Source organism: Paramacrobiotus metropolitanus, unplaced genomic scaffold (genome assembly GCF_019649055.1).
Source record: "Paramacrobiotus metropolitanus isolate TYO unplaced genomic scaffold, Prichtersi_v1.0 Parri_scaffold0000036, whole genome shotgun sequence".
NCBI classification, from domain to species: Eukaryota; Metazoa; Tardigrada; class Eutardigrada; order Parachela; family Macrobiotidae; genus Paramacrobiotus; species Paramacrobiotus metropolitanus.
In genome coordinates this window covers 620833-639875 of record NW_026570256.1, presented here as the reverse complement: position 1 = coordinate 639875, position 19043 = coordinate 620833, and the positions used below count along the sequence as shown (strand labels likewise).

At 40.7% G+C, this 19043-nt stretch overlaps 1 protein-coding gene and 1 long non-coding RNA gene across 2 annotated transcripts; one reads left to right on the top strand and one right to left on the bottom strand.

Moving 5' to 3' along the window:
• Window positions 1-8686: 8686 nt before the first annotated feature.
• LOC129589638 (uncharacterized) lies at window positions 8687-12823 on the bottom strand. Its single transcript, XR_008690633.1, has 3 exons — window positions 12788-12823; window positions 12491-12647; window positions 8687-8745 (listed from the first exon to the last, which is right to left on the bottom strand). It is a non-coding gene; the product is annotated as an uncharacterized LOC129589638 (long non-coding RNA).
• A 4500-nt stretch (window positions 12824-17323) lies between these two features.
• Window positions 17324-18295, top strand: LOC129589575 (G-protein coupled receptor 183-like). Its single transcript, XM_055484375.1, has one exon. The coding sequence runs from the start codon at window positions 17324-17326 to the stop codon at window positions 18293-18295; it is 972 nt and encodes a 323-aa protein (XP_055340350.1).
• The last annotated feature ends 748 nt before the right edge of the window (window positions 18296-19043 follow it).

Below are 19043 nucleotides of genomic sequence, written 5' to 3'. Positions count from 1 at the left end.
CCAAACCCATGTTGCCGGCTAAAGGCTTGTAAATAACGATTTTCATCAAACTTGTGCTCTTGAAGTACCATTTTTTCAGCGTTTCTTGGGTCGAAAATGTAACTTTATTATCGTGGTACCGGGATGAAACGATACTTCCGTCCCTAAATCATCTGCGAGTTTCAATTCGATGGTCTGAAAAGTGTGTTTGGCAAGCGGCACATAATGCGGATTTTCGTAAATTATTGTAGACTCGGTGTAGGAACTGGCGACGGTGGCGATTGTTCGTAGCAACGGTACCATTGCATCACCGACGAACCCGTGCTCAATAATGTCGCAATAAACATGCACAACACGACTCTGTTTGCCCGGTCGTAAGTGGTACGTTCGACCACCGGCACCGGCGTAAAAGTGCTCTTGCAATAGACCCAGCGCCCTCGTATACTCTGATCCCTGAAATGTGAGCTCGGCATCAGGATTTACCACCAGCTGTGCGGAGCTACCAGTCACGTCAATATGTCCAAAGATGGTGTCTTTGTCACGCAGTAGAAGTTTATTTTCCGAATTAGTTGATTCTCGTCATTGTATGACTCTTTATTTAAATACCGACTGTGTCTCGGCGTAGTCGTGGTTTTAACTAGCACTGCCAAACCTTCAGTAAACCTGAGACGCATCGGTGGTAAAATAATTTTGGAAAGACCGACTTCCCAGTTCCCATCAAGATCAATACCTTTGGCTAGCAAAGTTGTAAACTTCCCACAACGATTTGCGGGATAAATATTGTGAGATGCGGAAGACGGTAGTGTCATATAGAAACTCATTTTAGATCTTCTTTGTTTTCCCAAGAGTCGTAAGCGGGACCGTAACCGTACCAACGTATTAGATACTGCTGTTTTCCCTTGTACATTCTCTCCCTTAATATACGCGATATACGATGAAACGGTCGCTCGGTCATAATAAATTTTGACAGCTCGCTGGCATAAAAATCTCCATCAATTTTCTCACCTCCTAGATCCTCTAGAGCGTAAATGTAATGATTCTGTCGTTTTTTAACTTGTACAATTTTGAAAATTTCTTATATATATATATAACAACCTTTATTGAGTTCCATTTGCTGTTATGCGGCAAAAAACCCCTATTACAAATTAGGGGAAAAGGCACGCATAACCTATTCTTTTTTGAAAAGTTTTGTAAACAAAACTTGTGCAACGGAAACTGCAATAAGGTAAAAGACCGCTTGCTCTCCTCTACTTTACACATGAATCTTTTTTTTGGTATTTTCCTAGAAAAAAAATAATTAAAGCAGAGATTATAGTGGTTAAGAGTAAGGAAAGGACGATCACAATACAAATTATGCAGGATGTATGGCAAGCTACAATGCAACACACCAACCGCATAAAAAAAACGAACATAATTACTAAACATGTATACTCATGCACTCGCTTGGCGAAGGGCAGGCACGTCGCTTTCGGTGGATTGCGATTGCTGACCGCAAAAACTGTGCGCACTTGATGGGAGAAGGAAAAGTGAAGTATGAGCTTGAAACGAGTCAGCGTGAGGACGAGAGAGATACGGCGCAGAGAGAGCTAGCCGGCGAAATTGGGATCATAGTGAGTGTTAAACTCGCATCAGACTCGACAGTCAGTGGATATAGCTTAGCTTTCGCAACCCCTATAGTGCAGCTATGAGAGAATTGATATTGGGAAGCAGAAACCAAAACGTGGAAATTTGTTGGAAAGTTATAAAAACGTTGAAATTTTTCAGATTTACCCGTCAGACTTTCATTCAATATTAAAAATATGCCTTCAGTAAAGTTTTGGAAAAAACCGAACTTTTCAAAAGTTATGACTTTTTAATAATTATATTACGTAATAAGCGCCAGTTAGACATTGAAAAGTTTAGTTGGGCCAGGTGGAAGCCACAGTTTATCCGAGCGCTTATTGAAGACAGCATAACTACAACAAAGAGCAATTTTAGCCATTTTCTTACAAATTAAGGAGGAAGTGTTAGAATTACAACCAGATATTTGCTTCAACAAGCAGGTCAAACTATGACTGGTACTTTTGGGAATCATTCCCAAAGATCCCACAGCAATATGATGTTGCTTTACAGTCCAACCTAGTCCTGCAAGATCGTTCTGCAGACTGGCGTATCGCGTACTTTTCCTAGACTCAGCGTTGCGAAAACTTTCTACCGATTCAAAAGGTACTGTTATTTCAACAATATCGATACGTTTCAGTGACCTATTAATTACAGTAATATCAGGAAAACGTTAGTTGTAAGAATGTCAGAAGGAATAGTGTCAACATGCGAAGAATAGGAATCAGGCGCTAGATCACACAGGACTTCGGTGTTCTTGTCGGTGTCCTTGATTGCAGCAGTTAATCCGTCAGCCAGTGCTTTGACGACACTGTTGTGCCTCCATGTAAAGCGCGCAGACTGTAATGAGACTGGACAACCATTAAGTATATGACCAAGTGTGCCAGCAGCATTATCGCATAATGGACAATTAGGAGTTACCAGTTTGCCCCATTTGTGGAGATTGGTAAAGATGGAGCGACATTTAGTCGAGCTCGGGTGAGAAAAGAACATGTGCTCCGTGGTAGGTCGAATTTCAGGGAAGACCAGTAACTGTCGGCGTCTTCCTCATTAGCAACACGCAGCCATGCACCTTGTTGTACAAGACTGGCCACGTGTTGTTCTCGCTCCAGTGTGATGATGGAGTGAACATGGGAAGACACATTGTCTTTGGCAGTGGCACGAGCTTTGTTACAGGCAGCGGTGCTGCCATCGCCAGCCACAATAACAGCACGGGCGCTATCAGCCTCAGCCTGAATAACGGGGCAAACTGGTGCATGGGGTTAGACGGCGATTGTATCGCCTCCTCGGCGGCACACTGAACTACTGGGTCAGTACTAGAGATTAGACAATCAACAATAAGACCACCTCTAGCTTGGTAATAGATGGTTTTGATAGATTTGAAATTAGCACCCTGCGGTAGAAACAAGGAATCAGTGTTAGCGCACTGAGGGAGGCGAAGCCACTTACGCAAAAACTTGTTGCTCAATGTTTGCAACTTATCAACAGCTGCCGGATTCAGATCGTGTACAGTTAAAAGGAAACGGATTGACTGAACAATATAGTTATTGTAAATCCACAATTTAAATTCATCACGAAGAGACAGCTGGTCAGTTTTTAGAAGCAAATCCATTAAACAATTATTGATACTTTTATGAGCGTTGCGACGCTGGTTATTTGAAAAGACATACGAACCAAGAAATTTCATTGGTTCCGATTTTATATTAGGCACAGCAACTCCGTTAACAAAAAATTCAGTATCAGAAGCGACACCTCTTATTAAAGAAAAGACCTGCATTTCGAAACTTTTAAAAAGGCCCATCTTTGCCATTCGAACGTTAACTTCACGCAAGAGCTTATCCATAGAACGTTTATTGTTTGTTATTAAAGTCAGATCATCGGCAAAAGCAAGGGCGACCACTTTCTCGTTATCGATTTCAATGCCGACATTGTTTTTCAGCTTCAAATACTCCAGTACCGGATTAAAACACAGAAGAAACAGGATACAGCTCATTGAATCACCTTGAAACAGGCCAACTTTAAAGGGGATGGGATTAGTGGTAAAATCATTATTTTGCACCTTAACAGTTAAGCCGTCATAATAGGCCAGAATATAATTGATGTAAGAAGCGCTGATTTTATAGCGGGAGAGAACATCTTTTAACAGCTCGTGTCTCACTGAACCGTAAGCATTTGCAATATCAAGCCATGCTACATGCAAAGCATGCTTAAGCTTACGCTGTTTTTCGATGATATGTTGCAGTTTCATCGAATGCTGCCCACAGCCGTTCATGCATTCGATGAAACCTTTCTGCACCGAGACATCAATAATATTATTTTTTTGAACAAAAGAAAGGATACGGTTCGAGATAAGTGTATGCAAAATTTTTGCGCAACAGCTGGTTAGGGTAATTGGCCGATAGTTAGAGCAATCGCCAGCGTCACCGGCTTTGTACAAAAGAATAGTGCGACCAACTTTCCAAGAAACTGGCGGAGTAGCGGTGGAGATAATTTTATTATACATCGCTGCTAAAAAATTGTGCAGTATAGGAAAATTTTTGAAAACACCATATCCCAGTCCATCAAGCCCCGATCCAGTACGCCCTGATTTTTTCTTCAGTGCACGATTAATTTCCCTGCCCAAAATCGGAGAGTCGTTAAAAGACACGAAAATTTCAGGAGATTTTAATTCATTAAGCCAAGACAAATTCAGCGGCTCACAGGCATCCGGGTTGCCTCACAGGCATCCGGGTGTAATTGGTTTCATATCCCTTTTCGAACGTCTGCTTGCGTTTTGCTATACGCACGTGATCCCCAACCTGAAAAATAGGATTTTTAGCCTGTGGCTCATCTATCATATCTTGACGTATAACGCGCGCTTCATCCACATCCACTTGACTGGGGGCAAACCCTGTACTAGAGTGAACAGAATTATTATACGATTTTAAAATCTCAGGTAAAATATCGAGGTACTTGTAAGTATTATTCTCTGTCATGTACACGTAAAGACGTTCCTTAATTGTTCGGTTAAAGCGTTCTACCATGGCACATTTAACGTCGTCGTTCTTTGTTGTAAAAAACCTGATATTGTGATCAGTAAAAAAGTTTTTCAGTTGTTTATTCACAAATTCTTTTCCGTTATCGCTTTGACAGCGCAGTGGTCGATCAGATTCTTTATAAATATTACACAGAGCGCGAATAATTTCTTCGGGTTTCTTGGATTTGACGGGCTCGGCCCAGCCGTAGCGAGAAAAACAATCGACACAAGTCAGTAAATACTTAACGTCTTTATTATCATTCGCAAATTTTTGCATATCTGCCAAGTCAATTTGGAGCTGGTCACCAATATTAAATGATAAAATCTTCCGACGTTTAAATTTCGACCGAAAAGGTTTATGTTGAGTATAAGCGTCTTTACTTTGCAAATAATCTTCCACTTGCTGACGAGAAAATCCATGATTTTGCGCTTCCCGGTACAAACGTTCGATGCCTCCCAGACTACCAGGATTAGAAGCCTCTAAATAAATATCGTCCAGTGTTGCCATTATGCGTAGCTGAGCCAACCCCCCTTCTGTGTCTTTTGCTTCTTTTTAGGAGGACCAGTAGATTTTATGGTTTTACGCCTTAATAAATCATAGCTCTTTTCAACGCCATTCTTGTGGGGACGTGTTTCCGCTGGTTCTGTATACGTCAACGCTTTAGGTGTCGGAGCCGCTGGTAATGCCTTTGAAGTTGATGGGGCCGGTAAGGCCTGTGAATTCGAGGGGTCGGTAAAGCCTCCATTTGCGGTACCCTGGATGTAATCGCTTTTCTATCGGGAACCTTATACGGAGCCGCTTCTTTGCTGCGTGTAATTGGACCAGAGCTTCGCGGTGCAACCACAACGTCAATCCGGTCTGTAGGTAGCGACACGGGAAGTGGTTCGTATTCGGGAGGTACATACTCTAATGACCCATCATCAGGAAACTCTACGATGGGCGAGGCTGGTAGCTTCTTTTTTGGTTTTTGGCCTTTGGATATTGGCTTGGGGCGTGGACTTTTATACACATGTTTTACCAGTGTCTCTCTAGGTACATACTGTGGTACGTATTGTACAACAGGATCACGTTCGATATACTGTACAACAGGATCGCGCTCGATATACTGCACAATAGGTTCGCGTTCAATATATTGTATTGTGGGCTCACTTTGGATATATACCGGCTCACTTGGTAGATACTGAATAACCGGAGGTTCGGTCGCTTGCGTTGATCCATCAGTAAGTAGGGGCGCAGCTTGAGTACCATAGTTTCTTTGCGAAGGCACGTTTGGTATGTGTTCGTTAACTCCAGATCTTATAACCCGTGGTTCATAGTCTGCAGGCTTAGTCTGATACGCGGCTCGAGCCAGCAAATCATGAGTCATGGCACTACGAATTTCTTCAGCTTTTTTCCATGATGTGGCTTTGGTCTTGCCGGGCGCAGAAAATTCGGACTCTGGTACAAGAACGTAGGTCTTCATTTTGTTATAAATGATGCAACTAGTGTTCCTAGAATTGGAAGTAGAGCAGCTAAGAATCCTCCTTTTTGCGCTAAAATTGTTCGCTTTTTAACGTGTGAAAGTTTTCTGTCGGCTAAACGCTTAATTATCGGTGCAAAACGTCGTGCTCTGGCTAAATCAACTTTACTCAAAGCCGTTGGTTGCTTCACCAAATTTAAACAAGCTTCTTCAATTGCTAAAATTTGTTTTTAGAAGCAACCTGTAAAAAATATCTACGCTGTCGTGGATTCATAATTTCCAAAGCGCGTAGTATACTGAGAACGTCTTCTGGATTCATTTTTCCACGTATATTTTCCGGTAGTCAAATATGTTTGACTGTAGCCTTAGCTTGTCAGGTGTATCAGGACGCAGATTTATTACCAAATAACCAAAAGGTTCCTTTATAGCCTTTTTGTATGCATTACACAAATGCGGCATACCTAGCTGGCGAGAAAGTAATTTAATCTGTTGTACATCACGTACAGATTTAAATAAAATTAAATATTGTGAGTTGAGAGAGATATCTCTCATGCTTTTACCTTGTTTGTATAAATTTTGCGATATAAAAATAACGGAAACATTTTTATGATGCACATCTCTAGTAAATATTGTCGAACACTTTGCGTTTTTTGATATTTCTTCCATGAGATCATCAAGAATAAGTAGCGTAGGCGTATTTCTATCAAAAAAATTTTCATCTTCCAAGATTTTATCCATTCCTGGCAGCAGCTCGATGGACTTATCAAAATTACCGAATGCCTCTTGCCATGTACCGTACGCATATACTATACGTACGGGCGCGGGTGTGAAATTATTGGGAATACTCCGTAAAAGTTGCAACGTAAATGTCGATTTTCTGGACATAGTTGGACCAGAAATATAAAACGAACAAGGAGTTTTAAATCTGAAATCAAAAGTCACCTTTTCCATTTTAAAAAACTCCGTTTTCAAACCGCTATTTGTATGCTTTATCTATGAGAAATTTTTTTCAAGAAACTCCTGATTTTGACTTTGAAATATTCCGTTATTGATTCAGATTCTGGAGTTTTCAGTTGAAGAATCTAGGAGTTTTATTACAAATTCAAAACTTCTCGAATTTGCTCCGAAGAAGTACAACCAAGGACTACACAGCTACCAGTATGAAAAATATGAATGGTAGCGTACGAAAGCCTTAATTTTAGTGCTGGAAACAGCTCTGGCTCTAGTAGACGTTGCACGGAGAAGTTTTTTGCTTTCTCGTAAAGCTTTACCAAGTTAACGTTGTGTGTATGTTTGTACGTGCAAACGGTATTTGCGACACGGCTGTCCTTAATGTTTAACTCTATGCCTTGAGTATAAAGCATCATTTGATAACATTTTAGAAGTGAATACAACCCTGTAATACTTTTAGCACCGTTTATTATAGCCTTACCATTAGGGAATAATTGACAGAACGTTTTGTTTTGTAAACTTAAAGTGACAGCATTAAATCCTTTAACGGACTTTGTATTAAGCGGAAATGACTTCCAAACCTTCTCCAAACAAATTGCTTTGTCGAATTGGACGGAAAGAATGACGTTACGGATATCCATGGCTACGAGCTTTAATTGCGACAGTGTCAACTTGGAACCTTTATATACCTTTCAAGTTAAGACTGTCACAAATAGTGGCTTCTAAGCCTTTTTTCTTTTCACAACAAACAGAACAGAGTAAATGCTAAGTAAGGTATGCTAATAAAAATTAAAGCATCCAGTCAGACAACAATATCCCGTCCCCAGTGCTGGATATAGATTTCCTCCATGAGATTGATGAATCCCTGATATGGTAGTTGAATGGTGCGCCGAGGCTGAGAGAAACGAATCATCCGTCCGTATTTCGGGTGGATGCTGACAGTGACGTCCACACATCCTGATCCCGGAAGAGAAAACTTCTCCGCTCCCTTGTCGGTGATTGCACGATCCATATATTCCTGAAGTGTACCATTGCGCAACATTCCCAACATTGTGCTGATATCGCTGTACGTAAGACGGACACCCTTGTCCTGCGCCTTCTTCAGACCAGCTCTATCCGGTTTGGCATCGAACACCAGGAAGAAGCAGACTTCCTTGGGGTTCCGAAACATAGTAACCACAGCGTTGATCTTGTAGACAGTAAAATCTTCGTGGACTCCCAGAACTTCTAAAGCGCGTACGGTATCCATGTTTTGATGTGAACAGTAGAGAAATTAGGAAACAACTAAATTTCATCGCCACAAATGTTGCTCTTAAAGGCTCACGACAGTAAAACTTTACTGGCGGAAGGGTTGGCGATAGAGCGCCAGTGACGTCACTATGTGGGACTGCAGTAAACTCTCGGCTTGCGCAGTTTTCCACTGGGTGAAAATAGGTGTCGATTTGGACGGTGACCTTATTACCAGCAGTGTGTGTGTTACCTTATAGTCCATTGTTCTTTTGTAAATGAAAACACGTGTAGGTAGGTCACCCATTGTCCCCTACACAGTTAAGCATTGGTAGGCATGCCGCTAGGCAGAGGCCAGTATCAGCCAGACTGCCGCTAAGCAGAGGCCAAAATCTGCCACCCCTGCGCTAAAGAGTGCGTAATTTGCCCATACCGTCCGTGACACTACTACTGTGGAAATATGGTAACCATTGTAAGGGACACTGAACGTTGGAAGAGACAAATCAATGGCATCTGTAAGAAAAACAGTATCTTGTTCAGTGTCCAGACCGTACGTATCCACTGGCTACATAACAGTGAGTACAACTGCAAATTTTAGCGAATCATAGATTGCATATTAATTTAGACACATGTTGTTTCCGCTGTCAGTACCTAGTAGTACCTAGTAAATTATTATTAAGTGGACTTCTATGCAGTTGTTCGTGGTTATTCATATTGACTGTACGGTATCGAGTGCACGGAAGAGCACGGCATCGCCTGCGAACGTGCATGGAAAATCGGCAGGGTGCCCAGTCGGAATGGTTGATTTTGCCGGGGCCTTTGTGCGGCCGCAACTACGCATATTAAACACAAATTATTGTGAAAGCCGCCAGTGATCGGGCGAAACACCGAAAATGAACGGCATGCTGAAACTGCGCCGCCATAGGCGGCTGCCATGGCTTCCAGTTTATAAGCTGCATAAGGGGCGGGCATTTAACTTCCGCCAATGCCCATTCAGTTTCGGAATTCAAATCTACGCATGGCTGCTGCACGTTTGTGCAAGTTTAGTTTTCACTTTTTATTTTAAAATTTTTAGCTGCAGCGAACTCGTCCTGTTGATGTTTGTCTGCTAGGTTTTAGACTTTTTGTTTTTTCCTTCAGTTAATCTAAACGAATTTCGAGACTGATTTTGTTTTTAAAACTTTTCTTAGATTTAGTTTGATGTTAGCGTTGAAATGGAGGTGTCATCGACAGAAAGTTGCAACCTGATCTAGTATAGTTTACGGTCGAACATCTGGAACTTTCCCAGTCTCTTTTTCGCTCTTCTGGATGTGGACAGTCTCCAGCTTCGACTGATCTGAAACGCCGAATTCGAGGTCCCTCAAGCCACGAAGTTCAACAGGTAAACCTATTATAACTAGGCTACATGAGAAATTAGAAAAACGTGTAACTCAGTTTCCCCTAATTGCTGTTTTGTCTGTTGGCGAGTTATCCGTCAGCCTCTCCGTTACATTTGTGCGATTACTGTACCCCTTTACTGGAATTGACAGCTGTGTTTATTACAGGAGCTGTTGCAGCAAGTCGTCGCGTTTCAGTCGAAATCGGAAGGAAGGATTTGGACTTCGTTTGATCTTCGTAATCTATTCATTATTCTTGAAAAATGACGTTCGAAAACGCAGCGTGAAGGCTTTTGATCATAGTATTTTATTTTTAGTTTTATATTTAGTAGTTTTATTTTAAATTTGTGCGATTTTTTGTACGTTTATGTTGTTTGTGCAAACGTCGAAATTGGTCGCCGAATGGTGTACTTTCTCATGTAATTTTTTATTTTTTGGGTGCACAATAAAGTGTAAAGACTGTTTCGAAAACGGCCGGTGAGCGGTATTTTGTTGTTCTATTAAAACCTACGGATGGGCCTTTTCTTGCCCCAAAACAGCTGTTTTTCTGCGTCAACAGTGGCCCATCGTGGGCTCGAAGTGCGTCCGAAATAACGCGTGAAAATGTCCTCCGAGTAGCGCAACCAATGATCCAGGGTTCGGTCACCTCGGAAAACCCCGGCGACCAGGCCTGGATGTATTGGGTGCCCATTTGTGGGGTTCCTGCGACCCTAAAACTGCCGGCTCATCGCGCCAGGAAATTACTTGTTTAGAACTGGGGTGCTGGGTGTTTGCACGATGTTTTCATTTCAAAAATTTAATTTTATTGATATTTAAAAATTTCTTGCATCGTTCTTGTTACTAATTACGGTAAGCAGCTGAAATTTTGCACTCCTTGTTTTCGTATGGAATAACAAATATAGTTCACAAAAAATCCAAACCTCTTCGCACCTTTTGTAAAATAATAGTCAACTTGCATTTACAAAATTCCTACTCGTTGACCTTAATTTACAGTACTACAAATGCCATGCATTATCAAAGGATAAAATGAAAGCTTCAAAAACGATATTCTTAAAAAGGTACCCGAATAAAAGCGATTACGTTTCCACAGTGTTTAATTACGGATTAGAAACGGAAACGCCAAGATTTAACGAAAACAATCACCATACGCACGGCCAAGTTGAGCCGACGCCTGCCTTCAGACTCCGTGCAGGCAACGAAATCACCGTTCACCTATAGTACGAGTAATCAATTAATCGCCATAATCTTAATAATTTTGTATTATTAATTTGTATTTTTACTTTTTAATGTGTTAAGACACGCTGAAAGTCCACACACCAGAATTGATGATTCCATAGAAACCACCACGCATGCAAAATTATGAAAACTTTTCGTGAGAACACAAGTGCAGAACATGAACATTTTTGGTCAATTGACAGGTACACAGTACTTCACAAGTACGAGGACTAGCTTAGTACATGTGATAGACAAAAAAACTAGCGAGAGAATCTGATAACCATTTGCGTGCTGTGCAACACTGTCAGCCACCTTAGGCTGGCGGTAGCCGCGCGCCGTCACGCAGCCGTTAGCTGAACACGGCCTGCTGTTTACTGTAACGCACACTCGTATTAAAATTTAAATGCGAGTTTTGTTTTGGTTTTATAACATTGTTTATAATTGGTTCTCCGCAAAATTTCCAGTAACCAGTGACTGACATTAATTAACCAAGCTCTTGATAATAATGTTATAAAATTACCATCTAAATATAAAGATTCATCTGGCGAGATGTACTACGATGAGAATATCACCGACGTACGGCTACCTGCCAGTTTGTTTTCTGCACCTGCGATGGAGATTTCTTGCGCGAGTATCAGCGTTATTTCGGGCCTACCGTTGAGTGAGAATTGTGTGGAGGAACCTGCCAGCGACGTGCCTTTACCAGCAGCGTACGATGATCGTATGGCCTTGGCGCTGAAGGCTTATAGAACGGGGAACCTGTCACAGTACGCTGCAGCGAAAAAGTACAAGGTTCCTTACTCTTCGTTCTGGAATAAACTGAAGGGCGTGCGTACGGAAAACTGAAGGGCCGGGCATGGTTATCAGATTCTCTCGCTAGTTTTTTTGTCTGTCACATGTACTAAGCTCGTCCTCGTATACATACTAATGTAAAATTGCTTACTGATTTTTTTTTGTATATATTGAGTAAATTAAACAATACTGGTAATAATTTTAGATCCTTTTTTATTAAAACACATTTTTTTATTAAAACAGAACTGCGACAATAATATCCTTAATGGCAGAATGTACCGAATAAACGGTATTAGCAGTTTTATGAATATAATATGGATAATACTACTGTAAGTACGTAGTGTACCGCATAATAATTTGCTTATGTACAACTTACAAGTAGCCGTATCCTGCTCATTCTTATGTATGTAATGCACTGTATACTGTGCCTTTTATCGGCAATTCCCCAGCACCAAAATGTAAAAGGCTACTATATATATAAGTATAAGCTATCAACCTACACATAGATACATAAATTATTAAATATAAAGAATAACCATCAAATAATAAAAAGGCAAGCGCAGGCACACTACATCCCAGTTAAAATTTAAACATTAAAAAACAACCAAAATCCGATACATAAATCAGAGTCAATACGTAATTCAAATAAATTTGTAATGAACAACGATGTTAAATAACTTCATGCATAATAATTATACTTATGACGAATGTGCTGTATAACGATTAATATCAGTCAATTGCAAAAGGCAGTGTTATCATCCAAAAGCAATAATAAAAATAATAACTCTAAACTGCATAACTGAAAACTATAAAATACAGTACTATGAAATACATAACCATAAAATGTCATTGTATTTAACTTGTACTCGGCTTACTCAATACTGGATGGAGGTTCTTTCCGGACAACTCATCATCGTTATGCCACGTTTCGTTCGGCTTCGACGTCACGTTGCTGCCCAACGCTGTCCCGACTCCGCAGATAAGGATCCACTTGCAAATCCACATCTTGAAATCACCCACAAACCGTAACTCCTGGAAAACGACGAAACAACTTTAAAACTTGTTAAAGAGTGATTTCCATTATTATACGACTAATGTTTAGAATTTTACCATTTAATTTGCTTACAGTTATTGGAAGAAGCAATCACCAACACTTTTCTGGTTGGACGTACCTATCTGCACAGATTGAAGCTGCTGGAACAAAAAAATCGTCGCGTCAAATGACTGTTAATACAGGAAAAAATTAATAAAATGCCGTTCGACGCTCCACAACAACTGCAGTACAGAAGTCCAGAGAAAGCTTTTGCGCACGACGCTCTTCGGAGTAAGCAATGCTGACGAAATTCGTGGACAATTTACAGAGTCCAGTCCAGTAGCTTTCCAGCACGTAAAATCGAAACGTATATTCCTATATATTAAACAGTAGCCAGTACTAGCCACATTCCTGACACGTCGATCATGCCAGAAAACGAAGAAGCGAGCGGATGCCAAAACAATTGTTAGATTCGATTTAGGCAAGCGCATATCCCAGTACTAACTGTATGCTGTGGATCGATCATTAAAGTACGCAGTGACCTAAGGCCTGAAGAATCAAATTAAAAACAGTGACTGGAAGTGAAAACAGATTTTTTGAGTACATTGCTGAAGACTCCAAGATATTTCATATTTGTACATTCGACTGAAAAATAGTAAAAGTTTATGAACTACTCGAGTTGTAGCCGCTGTTCTACGTACTTCTCATATTATCGGCAAATCAGCAAAGTACTTCGAAGTACAGTGCGCATGTAGTTATCTTCTTAATGAATATTTTGCTTCTATTGATATTACTACTCGCCATTTAAGTTTGTATGCCATGATGGATTCCGATGGCAGGACTTTTCCCTGTCGAATAAATGCGGCAGAAGTTGCTTTCTTGCTGTGTTGCAACACCGCATTTATTACTGCGCTGCGATTATGTACAATGTAGGACTAAATGGTCGCATAGCCCCATACCCAGCATTCTGTACGCAAGCGGTGCAGTGCACTTGTACGAAACGGATATTTTGAACTCAGTCGTACAGCGCACTGCGCTGCATTCGCACTGAATGTGAAGATGTTGGGTATGCGACCATTTTGTCCTAAGCTGTACATTACGAGTACGGACGATCAATATAATATCATGTTCCTGAATATGTCTTTAGTTTCTGGTTCCCAATTTTGTTCCATTCTATCGTGAAAAACTGAAAATATTAGTTGAAAAATCAGAATGTTCGTACTTGTTATTTAAGTGTATAAGCAGGTTACCCGGCCGAAACTTCCAGCCCCATGTGCCGGCTCCCCACCACTAAATCTTTATCCGTGCCTCAGTGGCGGTATACCGACCGATCACGATGTACCAGGTCGATATAATAATATTGTTTTAATGCACCGCACAATCGGTAGAACAACCAATACTGGTGTACCAGAAATGGCTCGATACTGGCTCAGTTTATGGCTTTATGCACCGCCGTACCGGTACTTTCACTTTAATGTTTGCGTACCGGTACTTTCGCCGTACAGGTACTTTCACTTTCACTGCTTACTTGTACAATACATATTGTTCGCTACATATATGCACGATTACGAAGCACCGCTAGACTGTCAAAGGCAAAAATTTCCGAAAAGTTTTGAATTTTGTAGGAAGACAGAGTTGCCATAGAATTCACGCAAAAAAAAGGTTACCTTTGGCAGTGGTCGAACGAACGTAGCCAAAGAGAAATCTAGCGGAACAGAATAAACAGTGGTACGGCGAGTACCATACCGGTACTTTCGCTTTTAAGCTGGGGCAGTAATAATTATTGCACAGTAATAATTAATCATTGTAATGTTAACGTGCTCTGTAGGCTGTAAAATACGGCGCTCAGTACATGGTGACAAACAGTGCTATTGCTCAGTAAAGTATACCAGTATTTTTGTTTCTCACCAGGGAACATTCTGAGGCTACAAATTCAGAAAATTCTCAGTTTTTGCAGAAAGTTACAACAACTATATAGGTTGCCTAAAGAAATTATTTCATGTGCCATGGCCAATGGGCGTGGCCAAAACAGAATTTAAAAGTTAATTCTACACTGTGTTGTAGCCAATAGGCAGTGCACCGCATGATACCTTACAAGACTAATATTTATTTAAACCAATGGGAAGTTGCGGCGGTAGTACCCGTCATTTCATCAGTGAAGTTGGTCGACGCATTACAGAGCAAACAGGAGAAGCGCGCGCCACCGAATTTTTGTGGCAGCGTCTAAGTGTGGAAATTCAGCGTGGGAACGCTGCTTCTGTTCTGGGAACGGTTGGGTGTTCTAAACAGCTTGAAGAATTGTTCTTTTTGTTCTAAATTGGTTTATCAAGTTCAAGTGTAAATGGCTTTTAGCTTGTACAATTTGCCAATAAAGTATATACATGCAGTGAAAAAAAAAATTTAAACCTAACTGAACAATCTGTACCAGTACGAGGCCAGCATTCTCGTTTCAAATTTTTATCTGTGTTTCACAAGCGGTTGAATTTAGAATACTTCTTTGTGTTTCGAGTCTTGCGACTTCGACGTAATATTTGAACAATTACTAACAGAAATCAAAGTGAGTCGTTTCTACTAAAAAAATGAAATGCAAACTGTATAATCTCCAGAAACGGGAAACTACATACTACAAGCGAGCAACACAGATAAAACTCTGAAACGAGAAAGGTGGCCTCGTACTGGTACAGATTGTTCAGTAAGGTTTATATTAGTCTTGTAAGGTATAATGCGGTACACTGCCTATAGGCTACAGCACAGTGTAGAACTAACTTTAAAATTATGTTTTGGCCACGCCCATTGACCATGGCACATGAAATAATTTTTTTAGGCAACCTACGTATATAGTTGTCCTAACTTTCTGCAAAAATTGAGAATTTTCTGAATTTATAGCCTCAGAATGTTCCCTGGTCAGTAATTGGCTTGTCAGCGCAGTCATATTAATTTAACGGCATACGTTATCGGCAAATGCTTGCTTATCATTTGCAAGATGACGCAGTATTTTGTAATTGTCGATCTTTGGCAGATGAGATACCTTTATAAGTTAAGAAAATGTAAAATAATATTGAGTGTCTGAAGAAAATTTATTAAGCCTAAAGAATAAGCACTTACACTTCGATTTTAATAAATTTTCTTCAGGTGCTCAGTTTTATTTTTCAAATTCTTTTCCTACTACTGGTAAGTAGGCAGCAAATCAGATTACGATGCTTAAGGGATTTAGCCCGATACATAGCGCTATAATCGTGTACATTGACGGGAATATTCGCTTTCGCGCACTTTCAAACACTTTTTTGGGTTGCTTTTTGACATTGTGTAGCCAAATGATTGGTGTACATAGGCGTGAAATCCTGCACGCAACATCCGGTTGCGGAGTTATGAGGTAACAAATTCCAAAAGTTTAAATGCATTCAGGTGTACCAAAGTCTCATTATGGACCGATCCTTTCGAACTTTGCGTAAATGCACATAACCATGAAGATCGTTTTGACACGGATCCACTGTTCTAACATGTTTTTCAAATTTTAAAATGAATTTCAAAAATTTTAAAATTCATTTTAAAATTTGAAAAAATCGTAGTCTGGATCCGTGTCAAACGATCTCATGGTTATGTGCAGTTACAAAATTTGAAAGGGATCGGTCCATAATGAGACTTTTGGTACACCTGTATGCATTTAAACTTTTTGGAATTTTGATACCCTCATAACTTCGCAACCGGATGTTGCGCGCGCAAACGGTTTTCTCACCTAGGTAAACAATTCTTCTGGCTACAAAATACCATAAAGCAATGCAAAAAAGGTTTTGGGAGCGCGCAGCAGCGAAACTTCCCCTGGATGTTCACGATCTTGGTGCTATGTACCGGGCCAAATCCCTTAATCCAGTCCTTTATGCTACAGATAATGGTGTCGCTAAAGCTGAAAAAACTTTTTTCTCGGTTAGAGGTAGTAATTGTTAACATCGAAAGGTCACTGTGGCGACAGAATCTTTTGATTCAATTTTATATGACCCACCCACTAGTGTATTTCAGTTCCATATTATTATGTCTTTTGCAGTACTCTTTTTTAAACGCCCTACCTTTCGCAATTGAAAGAAAGCGGTATGGCTTTATCGTGCACATTCTATCCGTCTATCCGATTGCCCTTTAATGTCGCACAATGACCCAATCTGTAAACAATATGAGAAAAACGCATCAAGTGATACGAAAACAAAAGGGTCGCGGCTTAACACGCAGAATAAAGCGTGCCTTCCAGACACACAAATCCCATTCAAATAATTGTTTACCAGCTGATTAGGTCACGGAGGGATATTGAACACAGTTTATGCTTATAAGGCGCTGATCTTTAAATGAGCCGAACACATTTTTCACTTCGATTAGAGTGCCATGTATTGCTCAGTTTGCGAGAATACCTATAATCATAGACATATCTTATTCCCTAATTTCTTATCGCCTCCGTCATGTTGAACGTGAGATGTTAGACGATGAATGCTTGAAGGATATTACGTATTAAGCGACTCCGGTAACTCATAGTAATATTAAGCCATTATATAACGCTATTTACTAGCACTATTTACTATTACGCTATTTTAGTACTAACGATTGCGCTGCTGCAAGTATACAGAAATTCGTGCGCGCATTTAAGCGATCACCGAAAGTGCAAAAACCTTCCTCTAATCTTACACTCAATATGGTGAACAATAGCTCCTTGTTCATTTCTTCCGCCACTTCTGCATCACAATTGGGAATCGTCGAACTCTTCAACCTCTTCACCGCAGTAATTGGCGGTCTGCTAAACACTGCGGTGCTCATCACTTTCGTCACCAATCGCGCATCGTTCACGCCGTTTACCATTTACCTGATCAACCTGCTGATCGCTAATTTTATCGAAACCGCTTGCGCCAAATTATGTAGTTTTCTGTCGTTTATTTGCCCGCAATGCCGCACTCATTCCGTCTGTGACCTTTGTCTCTTCAGCAGCTATCTCGCCATGGCCGGGATGATCAACAGCCACTTGATAATCTCCTTTAATCGCCTTTGGGCCGTCATCCACCCGCATCACTACAAGATTCACCACACAAAGGTCATGGCTGGCGGGATCTGTGCCGTGATGTGGATGTACATCATCGCCACGGTGTTGCCGCAGTTAGTTCGGGATTCCCTGTATTTCCGCGAACCCTTTGCCGCCTACGGCCGTTGTAAACTAAAACTCAATGCGCAACCGGTTTTGTATTTAGCAACATTGCTGGTCGTGTACATCATTCCGGAAGTGGTGATTCTACTGACTTTCCCAGTTATCTGGCATAAACGGCAGCGTCATCGCAAGATCTTGCACAGGACACTATCCCAGCCTCCAACCAACAGTGCCAGTGCGGGCACCGGCGGACGGACAACTGTGAATAACCACACAGAATCGTCGCGGTCTCAGAAGAAGAGCATGCAAGTTCTGGTTATCCTGATGATCAGTATGGTCATCTGTTGGACACCGCTGCTAGGTGCCACGCTGGCGGCGAATTTCATAGACTTCACGAACAAGAATTTTTTTAACGTGGCCACATGTCTGTTTGCCGTGGAAGCGGTGACCGATCCCATTCTCTTTGGATTGGTGTTTAACCAGCATGTCTTCAAAAATTTGAAACTTCATTGGAAAACCCGAAAGTGAGGAAAATCAAGGCCGGTTTAGATATGGTCCACAGTTTATCTTGCTGCTCTCTGCACGATTTTATTGTTATAATGGTTGCCAGCGTAGCTAATTTTAATCTGTACATTTTCTAAAGTCCACTTTTAGGCGTAACAGTAATTCAGTAAATACTACTTTTAAAACTGACACAACTGTTGTGTCATGCTTCATCATTAATTTTAACTTTACATTGAGATGGAATAACAAATCGGCGAAATTTGGGTAGATTGCTATTTAACGCCTTATACAGTATGCCATAATTACAGATAACTATACTTTGTTACGCATTTCCATGCTCTAATTATCGATCAACAGATCACCGGCCTGTATGGGAGAAGAAAATCTGAAAAAAAAACTGAGCATCTAAAGAAAATTTATCAAAACTGAAGGTTAAGTGCTTATTCTTCAGTTTTCATAAAATAATATCTTCCGATACCCAGTTTTATTTATTCTTCTTACTAGTAAGGATCGGTAGACAGCAAATCAATATTTGGATCACGGTGCTTAATCTAGTTCTTTATGCTACAGATAATGGAGTCTCTTAAGCTGAAAAAAAACATTTTCTCGGATTAGCGTGATAGTTGTTGACACCGAATGATCATTGTGGCGACAGAGTTGAATCTTTTGATTTAATTTCATGCGACTCACCCACTTGTGTGTCTCAGTTCATGTTGTGGCTTTTGCAGTACTCCGCTCAAACCGTCCGAATTTTCTTTATTGTGAGAGAACG

Coding starts and splice junctions, on each gene's coding strand:
- LOC129589575 (XM_055484375.1), top strand. CDS start 17,324: ATGGTGAACAATAGCTCCTTGTTCATTTCTTCCGCCACTTCTGCATCA.